At 57.1% G+C, this 14,491-nt stretch overlaps 3 protein-coding genes across 3 annotated transcripts; 1 reads left to right on the top strand and 2 right to left on the bottom strand.

Annotated features, from left to right (window-relative positions):
• Nucleotides 1-1,143: 1,143 nt before the first annotated feature.
• Nucleotides 1,144-1,533, bottom strand: NCLIV_009800 (conserved hypothetical protein; the record flags this gene model as incomplete). The annotated part of the gene is made up of 1 exon (XM_003880495.1): nucleotides 1,144-1,533. The coding sequence occupies one exon, from the start codon at nucleotides 1,531-1,533 to the stop codon at nucleotides 1,144-1,146; it is 390 nt and encodes a 129-aa protein (XP_003880544.1).
• Nucleotides 1,534-4,411: 2,878 nt separating this feature from the next.
• NCLIV_009790 (putative Rab 11b) lies at nucleotides 4,412-5,781 on the bottom strand (the record flags this gene model as incomplete). The annotated part of the gene is made up of 3 exons (XM_003880494.1): nucleotides 4,412-4,678; nucleotides 4,920-5,176; nucleotides 5,487-5,781. The coding sequence occupies 3 exons, from the start codon at nucleotides 5,779-5,781 to the stop codon at nucleotides 4,412-4,414; spliced, it is 819 nt and encodes a 272-aa protein (XP_003880543.1).
• Nucleotides 5,782-9,659: 3,878 nt separating this feature from the next.
• On the top strand, nucleotides 9,660-13,513 carry NCLIV_009780 (beta-lactamase domain protein (Precursor),related; the record flags this gene model as incomplete). Its single annotated transcript, XM_003880493.1, has 2 exons — nucleotides 9,660-12,806; nucleotides 13,259-13,513. The coding sequence occupies 2 exons, from the start codon at nucleotides 9,660-9,662 to the stop codon at nucleotides 13,511-13,513; spliced, it is 3,402 nt and encodes a 1,133-aa protein (XP_003880542.1).
• Nucleotides 13,514-14,491: the final 978 nt, after the last annotated feature.

Genomic DNA, 14,491 nt, shown 5'->3' with positions numbered 1-14,491 from the left:
GGAGGGTGCACGAGGGGACACAAAGCGCGTTCGAAATGGGAGAAATGAGACAAAGACGCCTGTATCTAATTGGAGGCACGCGATAGGAGACAGGAAGCGAGTCGTTGCGATTGCTCAGACAAACGGCCGGAAACAAACGGAAAAAGAGCAGCCGAGTGCCGCCGCACCCTCGTGACACGAAGGGGGGGGCGCCTGAAAGAGAAGCGGAGAGCAGAAAGTGACGAAAAAAAACCTTGTTTCAGTCAAACAAATAGCCGGACGAGACCTCCATGAGCAGAGGAGGAACAGTGAACACGAAAACGCATTGCAAGTTGCCTCACGAAAAGACGGAGGCAACCAAGAAAGCGCCCGCTGTTTCAGTAATCTCTTGCTCACTTGAAGCCGGTTCTGTGCAGGGTTCCGAAAGGAGTTAAAGAAAATATTCTGCTTGGTCTGTGTGTTCGGCGTGTTTTACGGAAGATTTCGGCAACGAGCAGGGACCCTACAAAGCACCTACTTCCCAACATACTTGTTTGGGGGGGGGGGGGTCAATCGCACAATGCATGCAGAGCACGGTGAGCAGGCACGACCAGAACGGCAGAAAATCGTCACGGGTGGGAATGAAACGCGCAAGAGAAAGTGCACCGGTATGGAGCTGGACGTGGCATGCGCGTGCGTTTGTCCCAGATTTCTTTAACGGAGAGTCCCGGGCCGTCCAGCTTTTACCAAAAATGCACACAAATGCCCGACAAACTTCTTCGAATTTGCCGATAGAGGATCTACATCGTTTCTCCTGTCTCTCTCTCTTTCCCTGTTTTTTCTCATCTCCCTGCCTTCTCTCCTTCTCGCTCCCTTCTCGTGGCTTCTCTCCCTGTGTTCTCTTTCTCTCCCTAGCGTCTCTGCGCTTCTCGTTTCGTCTCGTTTTCCCCTTTTTTCTTCTGTCTCCGCCGTCGTCTCGCCATCCCCGGCGCCGAAACAGCTGCTCAGAGAGGCGGACGAAGGCACGTTCGCCTTGGCCAGCGCGCAGGGAAAGCCCACACACGGGAGCACCCCGCGAAAAGAAAAAACTTCGTCATACCATCCTCCAGAAAAAAGATGAAGCTGAGAGAAGACCACCGGCGCGAAGCCGTTCCCGTCTTTGCGTTCTGAAATAATCTTTTGAGTTTATCTTCCGCTTCCACGTGTCCACGACGCAGCGCCGGACTCGGCTCTTCTGACGCCTTGCATGCAGTCGGGGAAACCGCTGGGATTTGGGGTCCGTCCGATGCGGTCGCGAGGCTGTTCTTCTTCGCCCGTTTGCGTCTCCTCGGTCTCTGGAGCGTTGCCGAGAGCGAGAAGATCCCAGAGGGCTTCAGAGACGTGCTTCAGTCGGAAGAAGAAAGAAGAGAAATTGTAGCCAACCCAAACGCCGATGATGACGCCGAAACCGACGCCCCACCAGAAACCAAAGAGCGGCTGCTCAGCTTGCCGCAGCAGATCGTCCAGTTCCCGAGACGCGAGATGCTGGGTCATTCCCAAACCCCCCACAAACAGAGCAGGCAAAAAAAATCCCATCCTGACGAAACGAGAGAAGACAGAGAGAGAAGAGAGAGACAGAAGAAAGAGAGAGGAGGGAACGGGAAAAGGAAGGAGAAAAGAGTCAGGAGAGACAGCAACCGGAAATCAGAGGAGTGGCTGAGGAGAAGGAAACGGAAGAGAGACGGAATGAAACCGAACGTGGCAGCCAACAGACGCGCATGTTTTGCTATCTTCTTGCCCTTCCTCACTCTTCTTCTGTCTCCTTCCCTCACTCTTCTTCTGTCTCCTTCCCTCACTCTTCTTCTGTCTCCTTCCTCCTCCTTTCCTCCGGTGGTAGTCCGGGTTCTCGAGAGGCTTGGTTGTCTCCACGTCTGCGGCTGCTCTCGCAGTCGGAAATCGCGCTCGTTTTCTCCCTGGCTCTGTGTCCTTTCCTGTCCCTCTCTCGCCGCCCTCGTCTCTCTCTCCGTCGCGTCTCTCTCGTTCTCTTCCCTCGGAGCGAATTCTGAAGCGGAGGAGAGAAGAGGGAGAGAGAGAGAGGACGAAGAGAGGGGCGAGGCAGTCCCCCGGCTGTTCTACTCTCGTCTCGAAAAAAAACTCAAAACCACTGCCACAGTCTGTCAAAACGCCCGAATCGAGATTCAGGTGATCTCTCTTCAGCTTCGTCGCCTCTCGAGCTCTCGAATCCTTTTGCAGTAACGAAGGGTAGGACAGCCGCGCTGGATCCGAGTGTCTACGACTCAAAAATGCACATTTCCCTCGCTTTTCGCCAAAGATTCGCTCTCGGCCCCCGCGGATTTCACGTGTACATACACACGAGACGGGAAACAGGTGCACATGGGCCGAACGGCCTTCGAGAAACGGAGAGCCGTTCCTTGGCAGCGCTCACAACGCCCGAAAGGGGAAGGAAGAAAAGGCTAAATCTTTAGAAAAAAGTAGAGGAAAGAAAGGCGGAAGTGATTGTATCTCCGACGGAGATGAAGCGAACTCCCGCTACGTTCGACTTTTCGCATGCCGCGTTTCCGGGCACTCAACCAGCCGCTACAGCAAAGGGTCGCGTGTGTCCCGGCAGCGAAACGGGGACACAGCGGCTCTTCGGTCCTTTTTTCGATTTCCTTTTTCTTTCTCGGCGCCGCTTTCGTCGAAACAGAGAAACAGGACAGAGACGGGTGTCGTACTCCCCGGCAAGCAAAACCGTGTCGGCGTCACGCACGTCTCCATCGGCGGCGTTCGGCTGTTTGTGCTCGTCCGGGAATCGATCGCGTTGCCACGGCTCTCGAAGCGTTTTCTTCTCGCATCCTCTCCTTTTTTGTTCAAGTTCTTCTCGAGATTCCCTCCCTTCTCGTCTGTTCCCCTGTTTCGCCCTCGCTTTCCCGCCTGTGTCGCCGCCGCCGCAGAAAACTCCAGACTGGAGACGCTACGTCGGCCTTTTTCACCGAAACAGCCACGCAAACACACACACCGACTCACGCATGTATATTAACCACTTAAGTCGTGTATCGATTGAGAAGGATGCCTGCGCAGCACGCTCTAGGCGTCAGTTTTTCCGTGGAGAGAGGCGAGAGAAGACTTGTGTTCGTGGCGCGGGTGTCGGCTCAGATTATTGCAGACAGATGGTTTGACGTTAGCCCGTCTTTTTTTAGAGAGTTTGTTTTTAGCAAGCACACACTGCGTTCAGATAAACCGCTTCAGAGAGGCGCAAGAACGCTCGCCGCTAGCCCCTTTCTGGTCTCACAAAAATGACATAAGCCGGCAAAACTAGCCCAGTTTTCTCGGCACGTTCCCGCGCAAAGTGAACCAGGCTCTTTGGGAAACTGGAATGGAAATGTGTGCACAGCGCTCGATGGATTGGCCGTCGGTACACGAAAAGGGTTCTCGGCTTTGAAGCCCAGAGAAATGAAACATCTGCCATCGCGCTCTTCATGCTAACACAATAGAACTTGCCGGTAAACAACGACATTCAGGATCTAAACCAGTAGTCCAACTCGTAGTTTATACTCCCCAGTAAAAGCCGGTCTGTCAACTGACGCCGCTGCTTCACCCAGTGGAAGATCACTGGGGGGTAAATGAAAAAACCGTGGAATTTGCAGGCTAGAATCTACGAAGGCGACGGCCAACTGGGTTTTCAGAGCCATCAGTCCACTTTTGTTTCCTCTGGAAGTCGCCGTTTCGAATTGCAGCAAACAGCTGCACACGGCCTGCCACGGTTTTAAAACTCTGTATCTTTACAACTATTCGAGAATGCCGTTTCGCCATCCAGCGTCCAGTTTCCCGGCGGAGAGAACAGGAGAAAGGGAAAGAGGGAGGCGCGAGAGAACGGAAGCACTGACGAGAGAGACGAGACCTCGAGGCAAACACCTTTGACTTGACTGAAAAAGGTTTTGTGAAGACGCGCAAGAGGCGTGAGAAGAAACAGCGAGACATCTGGAAAGGCACGGAAGGCAACCACGTGTGCTACATTCGACCGAGAGGCGCCAGACGGGGACACGCCCACCCCTCTCCCAGACATGCACAAAAAAAGGTTTTCGAAGCATGGCGCTTTCCTTCTCTCTCAGCCCTCCCAGCGCAATCGCCCCTCACACGTTTTTGCTGGTCTCGAGTTTCTTTTCAACGTTCTCCCCCGCTCTCTGACGACCCGATCTCGCTGGCAGCTGTTCTCTTTCACAGCCTTCCTCTCGTCTCTCTCCTCTGTGTCTCCTCTCCACGTTCGGCAAGAGAGCGTGGCACGCCTCCCCCTCGCGGTGTTCTCTTGTGTTCTCTTGCCTTCCGCTCTTTTTCCTTTTTTTTTCTCTCTGTTTCTCTTTTCTCTGTCTCTCAGCGTCTCTTTTCTCTGTCTCTCAGCGTCTCTTTTCTCTGTCTTTCAGCGTCTCTTTTCTCTGTCTCTCTGTTTCTCTTTTCTCGGTCTCTCAGCGTCTCTCTAGCTGCAGCACGACGCGGCCTGGGAGTGTCCATAATGTGCACCCGCGGACGCGAGTTGGACTCCACCGAGGGCTGTGGTGTCTCTGTATGCGCCGAGCCCGTTGGAGCGGCCTGGCGCGTCTTCGCCGCCCTGTGTTCGGTGGTTGTAGATTTCCTGGAGCAAATGCTCAAAGATGTGCTTCACGTTGAATGCAGTCACCGCGCTCGCCTCGCTAAAGTACAGCCCATTCGCCTGCGCAAACTTCGCAGCCAGCTCGTAGGGGACCTGCGCATACACCCGGAGAAAAAAGGAGGGGGATCAAAGTGAGAAAAACGCGAGAGACAAAAAAAGACGAGAAAGGGCTTTCAGAGAAAAAGACACACAGAGGGGCGAGGAAGAGAGAAGGCGGAGGGAAAGGAGCTGAAGCCCGAGAATTGAAGAAAGGTGAGGCGCCGCAAGAAAGACACAAAGTACGAGTCGCCAGCGCGCGCCGGCGAAACCATCCCTTTTCTTCCTCTGTACGTACATCTCGGGCTGTCGGGTCCTTCTCAACCAAGTCGAGTTTGTTCCCGACCATCATGATGACGATATCCGGCTCTGAGTTTTGCCGCAACTCCTCCAACCACTTGGAGGCGTTCAAAAAAGTCGACTTCCGCGTCACGTCGTAGACCAGCAACGCCCCGACCGCTCGCCGGTAATGCGCACTCGTGATGCTTCGATACCGCTCTTGGCCCGCAGTGTCCCATATCTGAAGAGGCAACGCACCCAGCCTTGACTGCAAATCTGAATCAGAACATAAAAATGCATCCCCATACACATGCTTACATACTTATATATATATATATATATATATATATATATATGAGGTGGACGGGCTGTGTATAGACGGCATGGATTCCCTCAACAAAGAGATTCGATTCCGCGTCGAGGCTGTCGCGATACAGTTCTACTCCTGGTGCATCCCACGATGAAACGCGAGAACAAGCAAAACTCTGAAAGCCGCCAGACCAATACACACAACTATACATACAGACAGACGGCTTGGGAAAAGACGGAACACACAGCACGCATGCATAATTATTCATATACATACATATACAGAGCGCTCGGTTTCTTAGCATGTTAAAGCCTTTGGTGCGGTGACTGTCGGGATTTGGAATTCGAGAAGAGACACTTTTTTCTGCCTTTCTTGCCTGTGCTTTGACGGTTCCGCCGACTGCAAGAGGCACAGTGCGAGTGGCGAATTCGACGCCGATGGTTGCCTTCGGGGACTTGGGCAAAGTTCCCCGAATGTAGCGCGAGAGAAGATGCGTCTTGCCCACAGTCGCGTCTCCGACGAGAATCACTTTGTAGAGGTGATCGTAGTCTTCCGAGCCTCCCGCCGCCATCGTGGAAGAAAGCGTCTCTACGGCTTGGAGAGAAAAGAAGAGCGAAACTCGCCAAGAGAGCCCACACACAGCCCACGGCCGCGTCCTCTCTGAGGTCTTCGCTGGGAAGAAGCGCGAAGAGGAGGAAAGGCGACTGGGAAGGGAGCAGAGACGGGGGAAAAGTCGACGGAGACTGGCGGCGAGAAAAAAGGTGAGGGGACGGAAGGACAGCCAGGGGGACGAAGAGACTCTCCGGAGTCGGCTTGCGCGCCGATAGTTTTTTCGGAAGAATGCGGAGAAGAGGAACAGCGAGAGAACGGCCCGGGGAGAGTCGCTTGAGGGTGCGCCAGCTGGGCGCAAGAGCTCAGACGTCGGCGAGATAAGCAGAGGTTTCTGACTCGGCCGGAAATCAAAAGCCTGGAAGACGCTTGAATTCTAGCGACGAGGGCGACTTCTCCCTTGGCAGGTTCCCGCCTCGCAGCCTCGAGGGAAACGGTGGACGGTTTCCAGCACACACGCGGGAAGGGTGAGGCCGAGAGAGTGCCTCCCCTCTGCCTCCTCTGAACAGATCGACAGTTCGATCTGTTTGCGCCTCCGAGAAGGTCCACCACCACCCCGGCCAGAGCGAAAGATCAAGAATCAACAGGGAGAAGCACGAAAGGCGAGGCGCGGCAGCCGTCCAGAGGGCGCGGTTGGTGCAGAGATCCGACGCCGCGCGGTTGACGAGAACGGGGACCGCATGCAGCGGGGAAGATGAAGTCGAGCACTGGAAACGTACAGCAAAGATCCGCGAAGGCGGTGCTCAGCGACGCACCGGCGTTCCACCGAGGGCGGAGAAAAAACTTCAGAAACAGTGGCAGAGCGGCAGAAAGCGGAGGGCGTGCGAGACTGAGCAGATGGGCGGCCTGGCTTCTCTGGCGCGCCGCGCCTATCGAGGAAAACGGCGGGTACGGGGGCGAGAGGAGGAAACACGTTGCGGGAGAAGAGGAGACTCGCAGAGGCGCGGATTCCGTCTCAAGGACGCGAGAAAGAGAATGCAAAGACGGGGAAGGGCTGAGAGGAGGGTGAGGGAGGGCAGGAGAAATGGGGAGACGGACGTGGAGAAGAAGACCGGGAGGCCCTGCACTGAGCGAGGTTCGAAGGGAAAGACGGGAAGGATGTCGATTATCAGCGAGGGAAAAACCCGAGGAAGGCGGATCTCCCGGAAGGGACACGCGACCGGTTGAGAGAGCCGGCAGACGTTGGCGCACTCTGCGTGGACTTTCACCTGGTCTCCGTTCCGTTTCGCGTCGGACTGTGTTGCAAAGCGAGAAGCAACGCGACACAGACAAACACCGTGTTTTTCGGGGGCGGCTGTGTCTCGAACTTTCCTGTGTGGAGGGAAGCCCGACGCGGAGGCGACGTGTTGCCGGGAAAAAGTCGAGCGACGAAAGCAAGAGAAGTGGACGCGCAGAAAACGGCACTCAAAAGTGGGCGGAAACGGAGGAAGTTCGAAAACGAACGCGCTTTGCACCGGTTGTGTAGGTACAGCCGTACACACAGTCAAGGGTGAATGACAGCGAGACCAGGTTCTGCAAGCGTGAAACGGAAAAAACAAAAGGTGACTGGCGAGAAAAGCGACTCCAGGTGCTTCGACTTCCTGCGCCAAGAAAAGGGAAACTTGCCAAAGCTGCTTCTTCGCGCCTAAACGGGCCCTCGAGGAGCGATGATAAAAACTCTGTAGCGTGCACCGAAGCGTCCACTTCCCCCCGTGACTCTTAGGAGGTACACATCTGTGCGGAGGGCGCAGCGTTTTGGAAGAATGTCGCCTCTCTCCAGGCGAAAAGAACGGATGTCTTCGCGGGTTGTCTTAAATCTCTAGCTAAGTAAAAAGGGGCGAGCCTTGCCGAAAATACCTTGAGCCTTGAGCTGCTCACTGCGTGCAGCTGTTTCCCGCCAGCCTAAAAGAGTTGTCTTTTTCCCTCGAAGCAGCAGCTTCGAAGTTGGTCGAAAAGCTCTGGCAGCGCCACAGATGCACAGACTGTCTTCGCGAGGAGCCCGAAATCTCTGAATATAAGCCGGCGGAAATTTCCTTGCAAGGAAGCTCCAGCGCTAGGCTGCGCGCGACACAGGCAGCACACTGGGGCGTGTGTCGGCGCGCGCCTCTCAGCGACGGCCGGCGTTAGAGGCTCTGTTCTTTCTTCGGTTCGACTATTTTCCGGCTACAGCAATAACAAATCGGGGTCGCTAAGAGAAAGGGAAAAGCGAGGTTTTTATCAGGATTGACGCCTTTTGCAGAGAGACCTCTCGCTATTCTGCGAGCCTGCGTGTGCACGCCGGGTTCGTTTGTTTTCAAGTGTCATCTGAAGCTAGGTTCTGGACTGTTCCTCTGCTGTTTTGTGTAATCTCCCTTGCTGGGAATCGACCTTTCTCGTCAACGCGAAATCTGTCGAAACGCTTGTGTTTGAGTACGGTTCTCACGGGAGGTGAAACTGCGCGGAAGCCGCGAAACGTTCCCGCCGCCGAGAACTGATCGATCCCCGCAAGGCGTCTCTCTTCGTGCGCGGGTCCGAGAGGCGCGTGTCTGTCAGCCGCGGGGGTCCAGGTTCTCCGTCGCGCGCGCTTCCACTTTTCTCCGACAGGCTCGCTTGTGTGTAGCTGAGTCGAAGAAGTCGCCAGAAATGTCGGTTTTCCGCGGAACGGAGCGCCTTCTAAACACGCGCGTCGCAAGCATGAACAGGCGCGGGCCCCGCTTTCTCTCCCCTCTTTTTTTGCTCCGTTAGGCGGCAGTCCCACCTGCGAAGGCGGCAGAGAGGCCTAGAACCAAACTCTCTCGCGATTCACGGCCTTCTCTCCTTCTGTCTGATTTCCGCTGCTCGACCAACCGCGTCTCCCTCGAGCGCAGCCAGTGAAAAAGTCGCCCGCCCGCTGGCGACGCAGGACTCCTGCTGTTGCCTCTCTGGCTAAGAACGCACCTGCAGATCGGCGTCTTCTGGGAAAGGATCTGGGAAAATTCTTCCAGAGTGCCGCCCACGGGGTTCGATGCTTGCACGTATGGTCGCTGGTGTCGCCGTCCTCGCGCTTTGTTTTTTTCTGGTTCGCAGTGGATGGTTGCGGATCGGACTCCCCGCTGCCTGGAACTCGGCGAGCTTCGCCTCTCCCCACCGATTCGTCTTTCCCTCCCGAATGGATAGTCGTGGATAAATCCAGTCCGCGTAGCCGTGGATGTATAGATATAGTCTGCAGCCCCAGCTGGAACTCCGCTCCGCGCGTCTCATTCTCTACACTGCCTCTTCCGTTTCGCTCGGTGTTAGACCCCACCGCGTGTCTGCCTCTTCGCCCCAGCTCGGACCTTCCCTTCGACACGCGAGACTGAAGCAAGGGTTAGCGTCGACTCTTGAGGGAGCGGCGCTCTCGGCGTGAGTTTTTTCAGCCCCGGAACTTGGAGTGGTTCGCCTCGGCGCCTGCAAGACACCCGTGTGGGCGGGCAACGCTCGTCGGAGGGAAATCCTGGAATCGAGCCGCACCGCTTCGAGCGTTCGCCTCCTGTGGCTGGGGCTCTTTTTCTTTGGCAAACTTCCTACTGGCAAACTGCTAAGTTTGTGGTCCTCGTTCGTTGCACTCAAATGTCGACATTCGCCGACTTCCATGCAAAGAGACAGATATATAGAGATATAGATACGTGGATACGTAGATGTGGTTCTGCCTGCGCTTACGAGTTTCGGTCTCCAGAGAGACAGAGAGTGCTTTCCTGGGGTGCCCCAGGTTGTTCGCGCGTGGCTGAGGGGGACTGCGTGCGGATTCCTGCATGCCAAATTCGGAGTGCCTGGCGCGCCTCTCTGCCTCGCGTTCAAGGAGCGGCGGGATCGAAAAGGACAGGGGACGCACGTGCGAACGAAAACGCCCCGTAGAGCGAAAGAATGCCCCCGCCGACTCGCACTTCGGTCTCGGCGTCTCGCCGGCCTGACCCAGAAAACACAGAGGGAGGCGATGTGGCGGCGATGGAGCCCCGTTCTGTCTCTGACGGTGCGGCGAGGCCGGGGAGAGGAGAGCGGCGCGGAGAACTCGAGCGGAAAGAGCGTGGAGTCGGAGCGGAACGAGCCTGGAGGCCTGTGTCTCGGCGTGATTCATCCCGCAGAGTCTCGCCTGCAGATGAACGCCGTGGCAATCGAGAGGAAAAAGGGGGAGACGCTGCGCATGTCGCTTCTCCATGCAGGGAGGGAGGAAAGAATGGCGAGAGCGACTCGGAGGTGCCGGAAACCCAGGCAGTGTCTGAGGAAGCACCATCGGCTTTGAATCCTCTGGCACATGTGGACCCACGCAAGATTCAGCCTTCCAGTCTTCGCGTTCAAAATCGTCCCGGTGGGGGCGTTTCGACGGAAAAGAGCAGAACGTCCGCTCGATTCTTTGCGGGCCTTGCCGTCGCCATGGTGTTGTGCGTCGTCGCGTGTCTGTATCTTCTTCGGGAGAAACCAAACAACCCGCTCGGCCTCCTCACGCACGCCCCGTTCGAAGTTGCGTGGGTGTCGCGGGCGCTTGCGTCTTTCTTCTCTCTGTCTGTCTCTCTGGGCGGCTCCCCTACCGTTTCTTCCCTTTCTTCGCTCTCTGCCTTCGGTCGAGACCGTCATGTCGCCGCCAGTGAAGGCCAAGCCTTCGAGCCCAGTCTTCTGGGGAACCTGTCGGACGCCGCCGTGTCCCTGCCGTTTTCGGCCGACGTGGACGCTGCGACGGGCGTCGACGCAGATTTCTTGGACTCCCTCTCGCCGTGGGAAGTTCGCGAATTCTTGTTGGCCGACGGCTGGTCGGAGACTCCGAACCACCGGTCGGCGCCGCTCGTCCTCCCCGACATCCTCCCGCGTCTCCCGCGGGCGGGCGGCGGCGAGCATCTGCGGAGACACCACCACCTGATCGACGGAGCGGCGTCTCCTTCGCTTCCCGTCACTGCGGAAGTGGCCTTGGAGCGAGGTCGGCAGTTGCTGACGGCGAACGTGTACGAAGAAGCGCGGCTGGTGCTCGACCAGGCCGTGCGCGAGGGACACCTGACGCGGGCGGTGCGCATGCACGGACAGTTTCTGTACCCGTGGAAGCTCTTCTCGGACGCTGAGCGCGAGGTCTTGCGTTTGACGGCAGACCAGGTTCGCTGGTTCCCCAAGTGGGTGAAGAATCACCGGAATTCGCAGCGCGTCGAACGCAGTGTGCTGGACGCCTTCCTCCCGGTCTTGCCGCCGCAGTTCACGGACAGGTACGGCGGCCCCGGGAGTCCCGAGGAGAACCGGACTCCCGGCATCCGCTTCACCTGGCTCGGCCACGCGAGCGGCTTGGTGAACGTCGACGGGCTGAAGATTCTGATCGATCCGATGTTTGACGCGGACTTGATTGGACCCTACAGCGAATGGCTTCGAAGCGTGATGAAGTACATTAGCTCCCTTTGCGGATCTCTCGGCGAGCGACACCGGAAACCGCCATGCGAGTACGACGGGCTGCCGTCGGACGTCGACGTGGTGCTGCTGAGCCATAACCATCCGGACCACATCATGGAGCACGACGCGCACGCGATCTGTACGCAGTACGCGAAGAAGTTCCGCCGCGCGCTCTGGTACGTCCCGGAAGGCGTCACCGGGTTTCTCCGCCAGCAGGGGTGTTTGCCTTCCTCGGTCTTCGAGTTCTCCTGGGGCGAGTCCAGGACGCTCTCGTGTCACGCGCGCCACGGCCGGCGTGTGTGCAGCGACGGCGTGTGGCACAAGCGGCACGCGAAGGCCGAAACGTTCAAGTTTACCTTCACGGCGGGCGTCCACTGGTCCGGCAGGTCGCCGTCCAAGATCGATCATAACGCGTCGCTCTGGGGCGGGTTCGCGGTTGCGGGGCCGAAACACAAGTTCTTCTACGGCGGCGACACGGCCTACTGGCGCCCAGACTTCGACGAGTACCGGAAGATTGGCCAGGTTCTCGGTCCGTTCCACTTGGCGGCGCTGCCGATCGGCGCGTACGAGCCGAACGCGGATCTGCGGTATCAACATGTGAAGCCGTGGGAGACGGTCCAGATGTTCCACGACGTCCGAGCGGAGACCGCCGTCGGCGTGCACTGGGGCACCCTTCGTCTGTCCGCCGAAGAGTTCTTCGATCCGATGCTCGACCTCGAGTGCGCACTCTTGAACGTGAACGAGGAAGACTGCAAGAAGACGACCGAGCTCCAGCACCGGTACGTCGCGGCGCACGCCCTCCTCACGCACTTGCCCAAGGGCGTTGATGCCGCGAGTTCCAGTCCCGCGAAGGAGAGCGAGGCGTCGGGGACTGCAGCGCAGGGGACGAGCGACTGGGACGTCTTGGAGAGGCCGGCCAGCAGCGGGTCTGCGGACAAGTATCGGAGCCGACGAAGAAGTCCGAGTTTCGGCGACGACAACGTCGAGGCGGTGCCGTCAGCAAACCTGAATACCGGCCCTGCCTTCGCGTGGGACGCGGAGCGGTCGCAGGCCGTGGGCGAGGCGTCGAGACACAAGAACTGGACCGAAATGTTTTTCTCGCACTCGATGGACGACTTGATGAAGGACGAGATGGGACGGTCTGGGCGAGACAGCCGAGGGCGGTACGGCGCGAGCGACGGGAAAAGCGAGGGGAACGGACCGTACACGGCGTTCCCCGACGACCTTTCCCTCTCACCTTCCCAGTTCGACTCCATGGCGTCGAGTGAATCCGGCGCTGTGGACGGAATGCACGCAAAGAAACGGAAGGAAGTGAAGTTCCAGGGGAAGGGGGCGCGCGAAAAGAACGGCGTGTCCGACACGAACGGGGAAGCAAATAACTACGGAATTGAGGAGAGAGTCGCACTAGCCGGAGGCCTCCCGCCGCTCCCTGAGCAGGCCAAACTGGTGGCCGACCTGTTGATGAAACTCGAAAACATGATGGTCGCCCAGGCACACCCGTATCGCCACGCTTCCAACATTCAGCGCCTTCTGCGGTCTCTGAAACTCCAAGATGCAGGCGTCCTCGCCGACGACGATGCCTGGAAAGAACAGCTCCTCACCGACGGGGCGCGGTTCCAAACGCTCTTCGTGGGACAGTCCCTTCAGGTACGAAACACTTTGTGTCTTGCCTCGTTTCACTCGCCGTCGGACACCTCTTTCGACTGGTGCCGATCGTTTCACCCCGCGTGGAAGGACGTCTAGTAGGCAAAAAATGGAACAAAAGTCCGTCTGCCGGCGAAGATTCCCCACATTGGACAAGACTCCGTACACACACGGGGTGGTTTCTATCTCGCCGTCACACGACATGCACCATGTATCTAAATGGAATATATATGTATTTATACATTTATATGGTGGGGGGAGAGGGGGGTTGTGCTGGTGAATGTGTGTAGTGTGTTTGGTAGGCTTGGGTGTCGTTCCGTTTCTCTCGGGGTAGGCAGGCCGGAGGCTGTTCCTCCACTCGAACATTAACCGGCTTTGTGTGAATGCAGTTGGACGTTTCTTCAGTGCGAATTCAGCAACCGTGAGTAAACGAGCATCCTGTCTCTGTTTTGCAGGTGGAAGAGGCGGAAGGAAGCGACTACCTGCTCATGACGCGCAGCAGCGGGCTCCAACATGTCTGGCCTGAAGCTCCGAACGAAAGCTACACTTTCACGTTCAAGCACTTTGAGAGAGGTGGGGCGCGAAAGCAACGGCGGCGGGACAAGGATCCAGGCGATATTTTCCCGAGTGTCTACTCCTGGCGAGACGGTCAGACGCCAGAAGACGGCTTCCCGTCTTTGAGTTCGGAGGAACCCGGCCTTTTCATCTAGATGCGAGATCTTCGCACAACCCTCTTCGCTGGGAAGCGTGGAGAGTTTCGAGACTCGATCCGCTCGCGAGGACGACTCTGGAAAACAGACTCCTCGGCGGGGGAGCGCGTGTCCAGGTGCGCTAGTGCCTGCCTCCACGGATAGTCGCCTGATCTGCATGTCTCTCTGGATGGGCGGTCTCTCTTGCGCTGCGCCGGAGGCTTCTCTGCGTAGCCTTTGGGGTTGAAATCGAAGCGCGGGACGTACGAGGCAAGCGAGGCCGTTTGCGGCGCGCGTCAGCATCCGGCTGAACTGTACAGAGGAATTAGCTCGAGGCGAGAGGGCAGAGTCGAAAGAAAAACGCGTTGAGCTTGGCTGGGTTTCGTGTGTAGTGCAGAGAGACAAGTTGTCATGCCTGGTCAAGGCAAATCAAGTTCGCATAAAGTGCATCTGTGCATGTATGTGTATGTGTGTGAGTCACCGCGAGACTGGAATCCGTAGAAGCGCAAAGTGCAAACATATGTGGGTTAGAGAATTGGCCAGTTTGTGCCGGCGTTGGGCGTTTTCAAAAGGTATATTATCTGCTGGGAAGCGTTGGGCGTCCGCGTCCGTACAGTGAAGGAGGCGATGAACGAGTTGAAACGCCACTCCCATACATAGTTTATGTGTTACTCAAAATGCCAGTGTATATGCAGCGCGCTATCTCCATCGCTCCAGCCGTCGTATTTTTTTGGGTTTGCGTCATTCCGAGGCCGTTCCCGTTTCCTTTTCATAACAGTGAAATCTCAGAAGGCAAACGACTCGTGCGCGGCCGGGGCCGCCCCCCCCCCCCCCCCTGTCTCTCTGCGTTCTGCCTTTGCAGTTGAGAGAATCCCGTTGGTGAGGACCTGTCACATGTAGGTGCGGTGCTCGTTTCTTTTGTATAGAACTGCTGTGTTCTCTACTGATTCAACTGTACATGGAAGGGTACTGTCAGCCGGTGCCGCAAAGTAGATCTTT

This window comes from Neospora caninum, chromosome IV (genome assembly GCF_000208865.1).
Source record: "Neospora caninum Liverpool complete genome, chromosome IV".
Taxonomy (NCBI): Eukaryota; Apicomplexa; class Conoidasida; order Eucoccidiorida; family Sarcocystidae; genus Neospora; species Neospora caninum.
The sequence above is the reverse complement of the archived record's forward strand: the minus strand, read 5'-3'. Positions and strand labels throughout refer to the sequence as shown.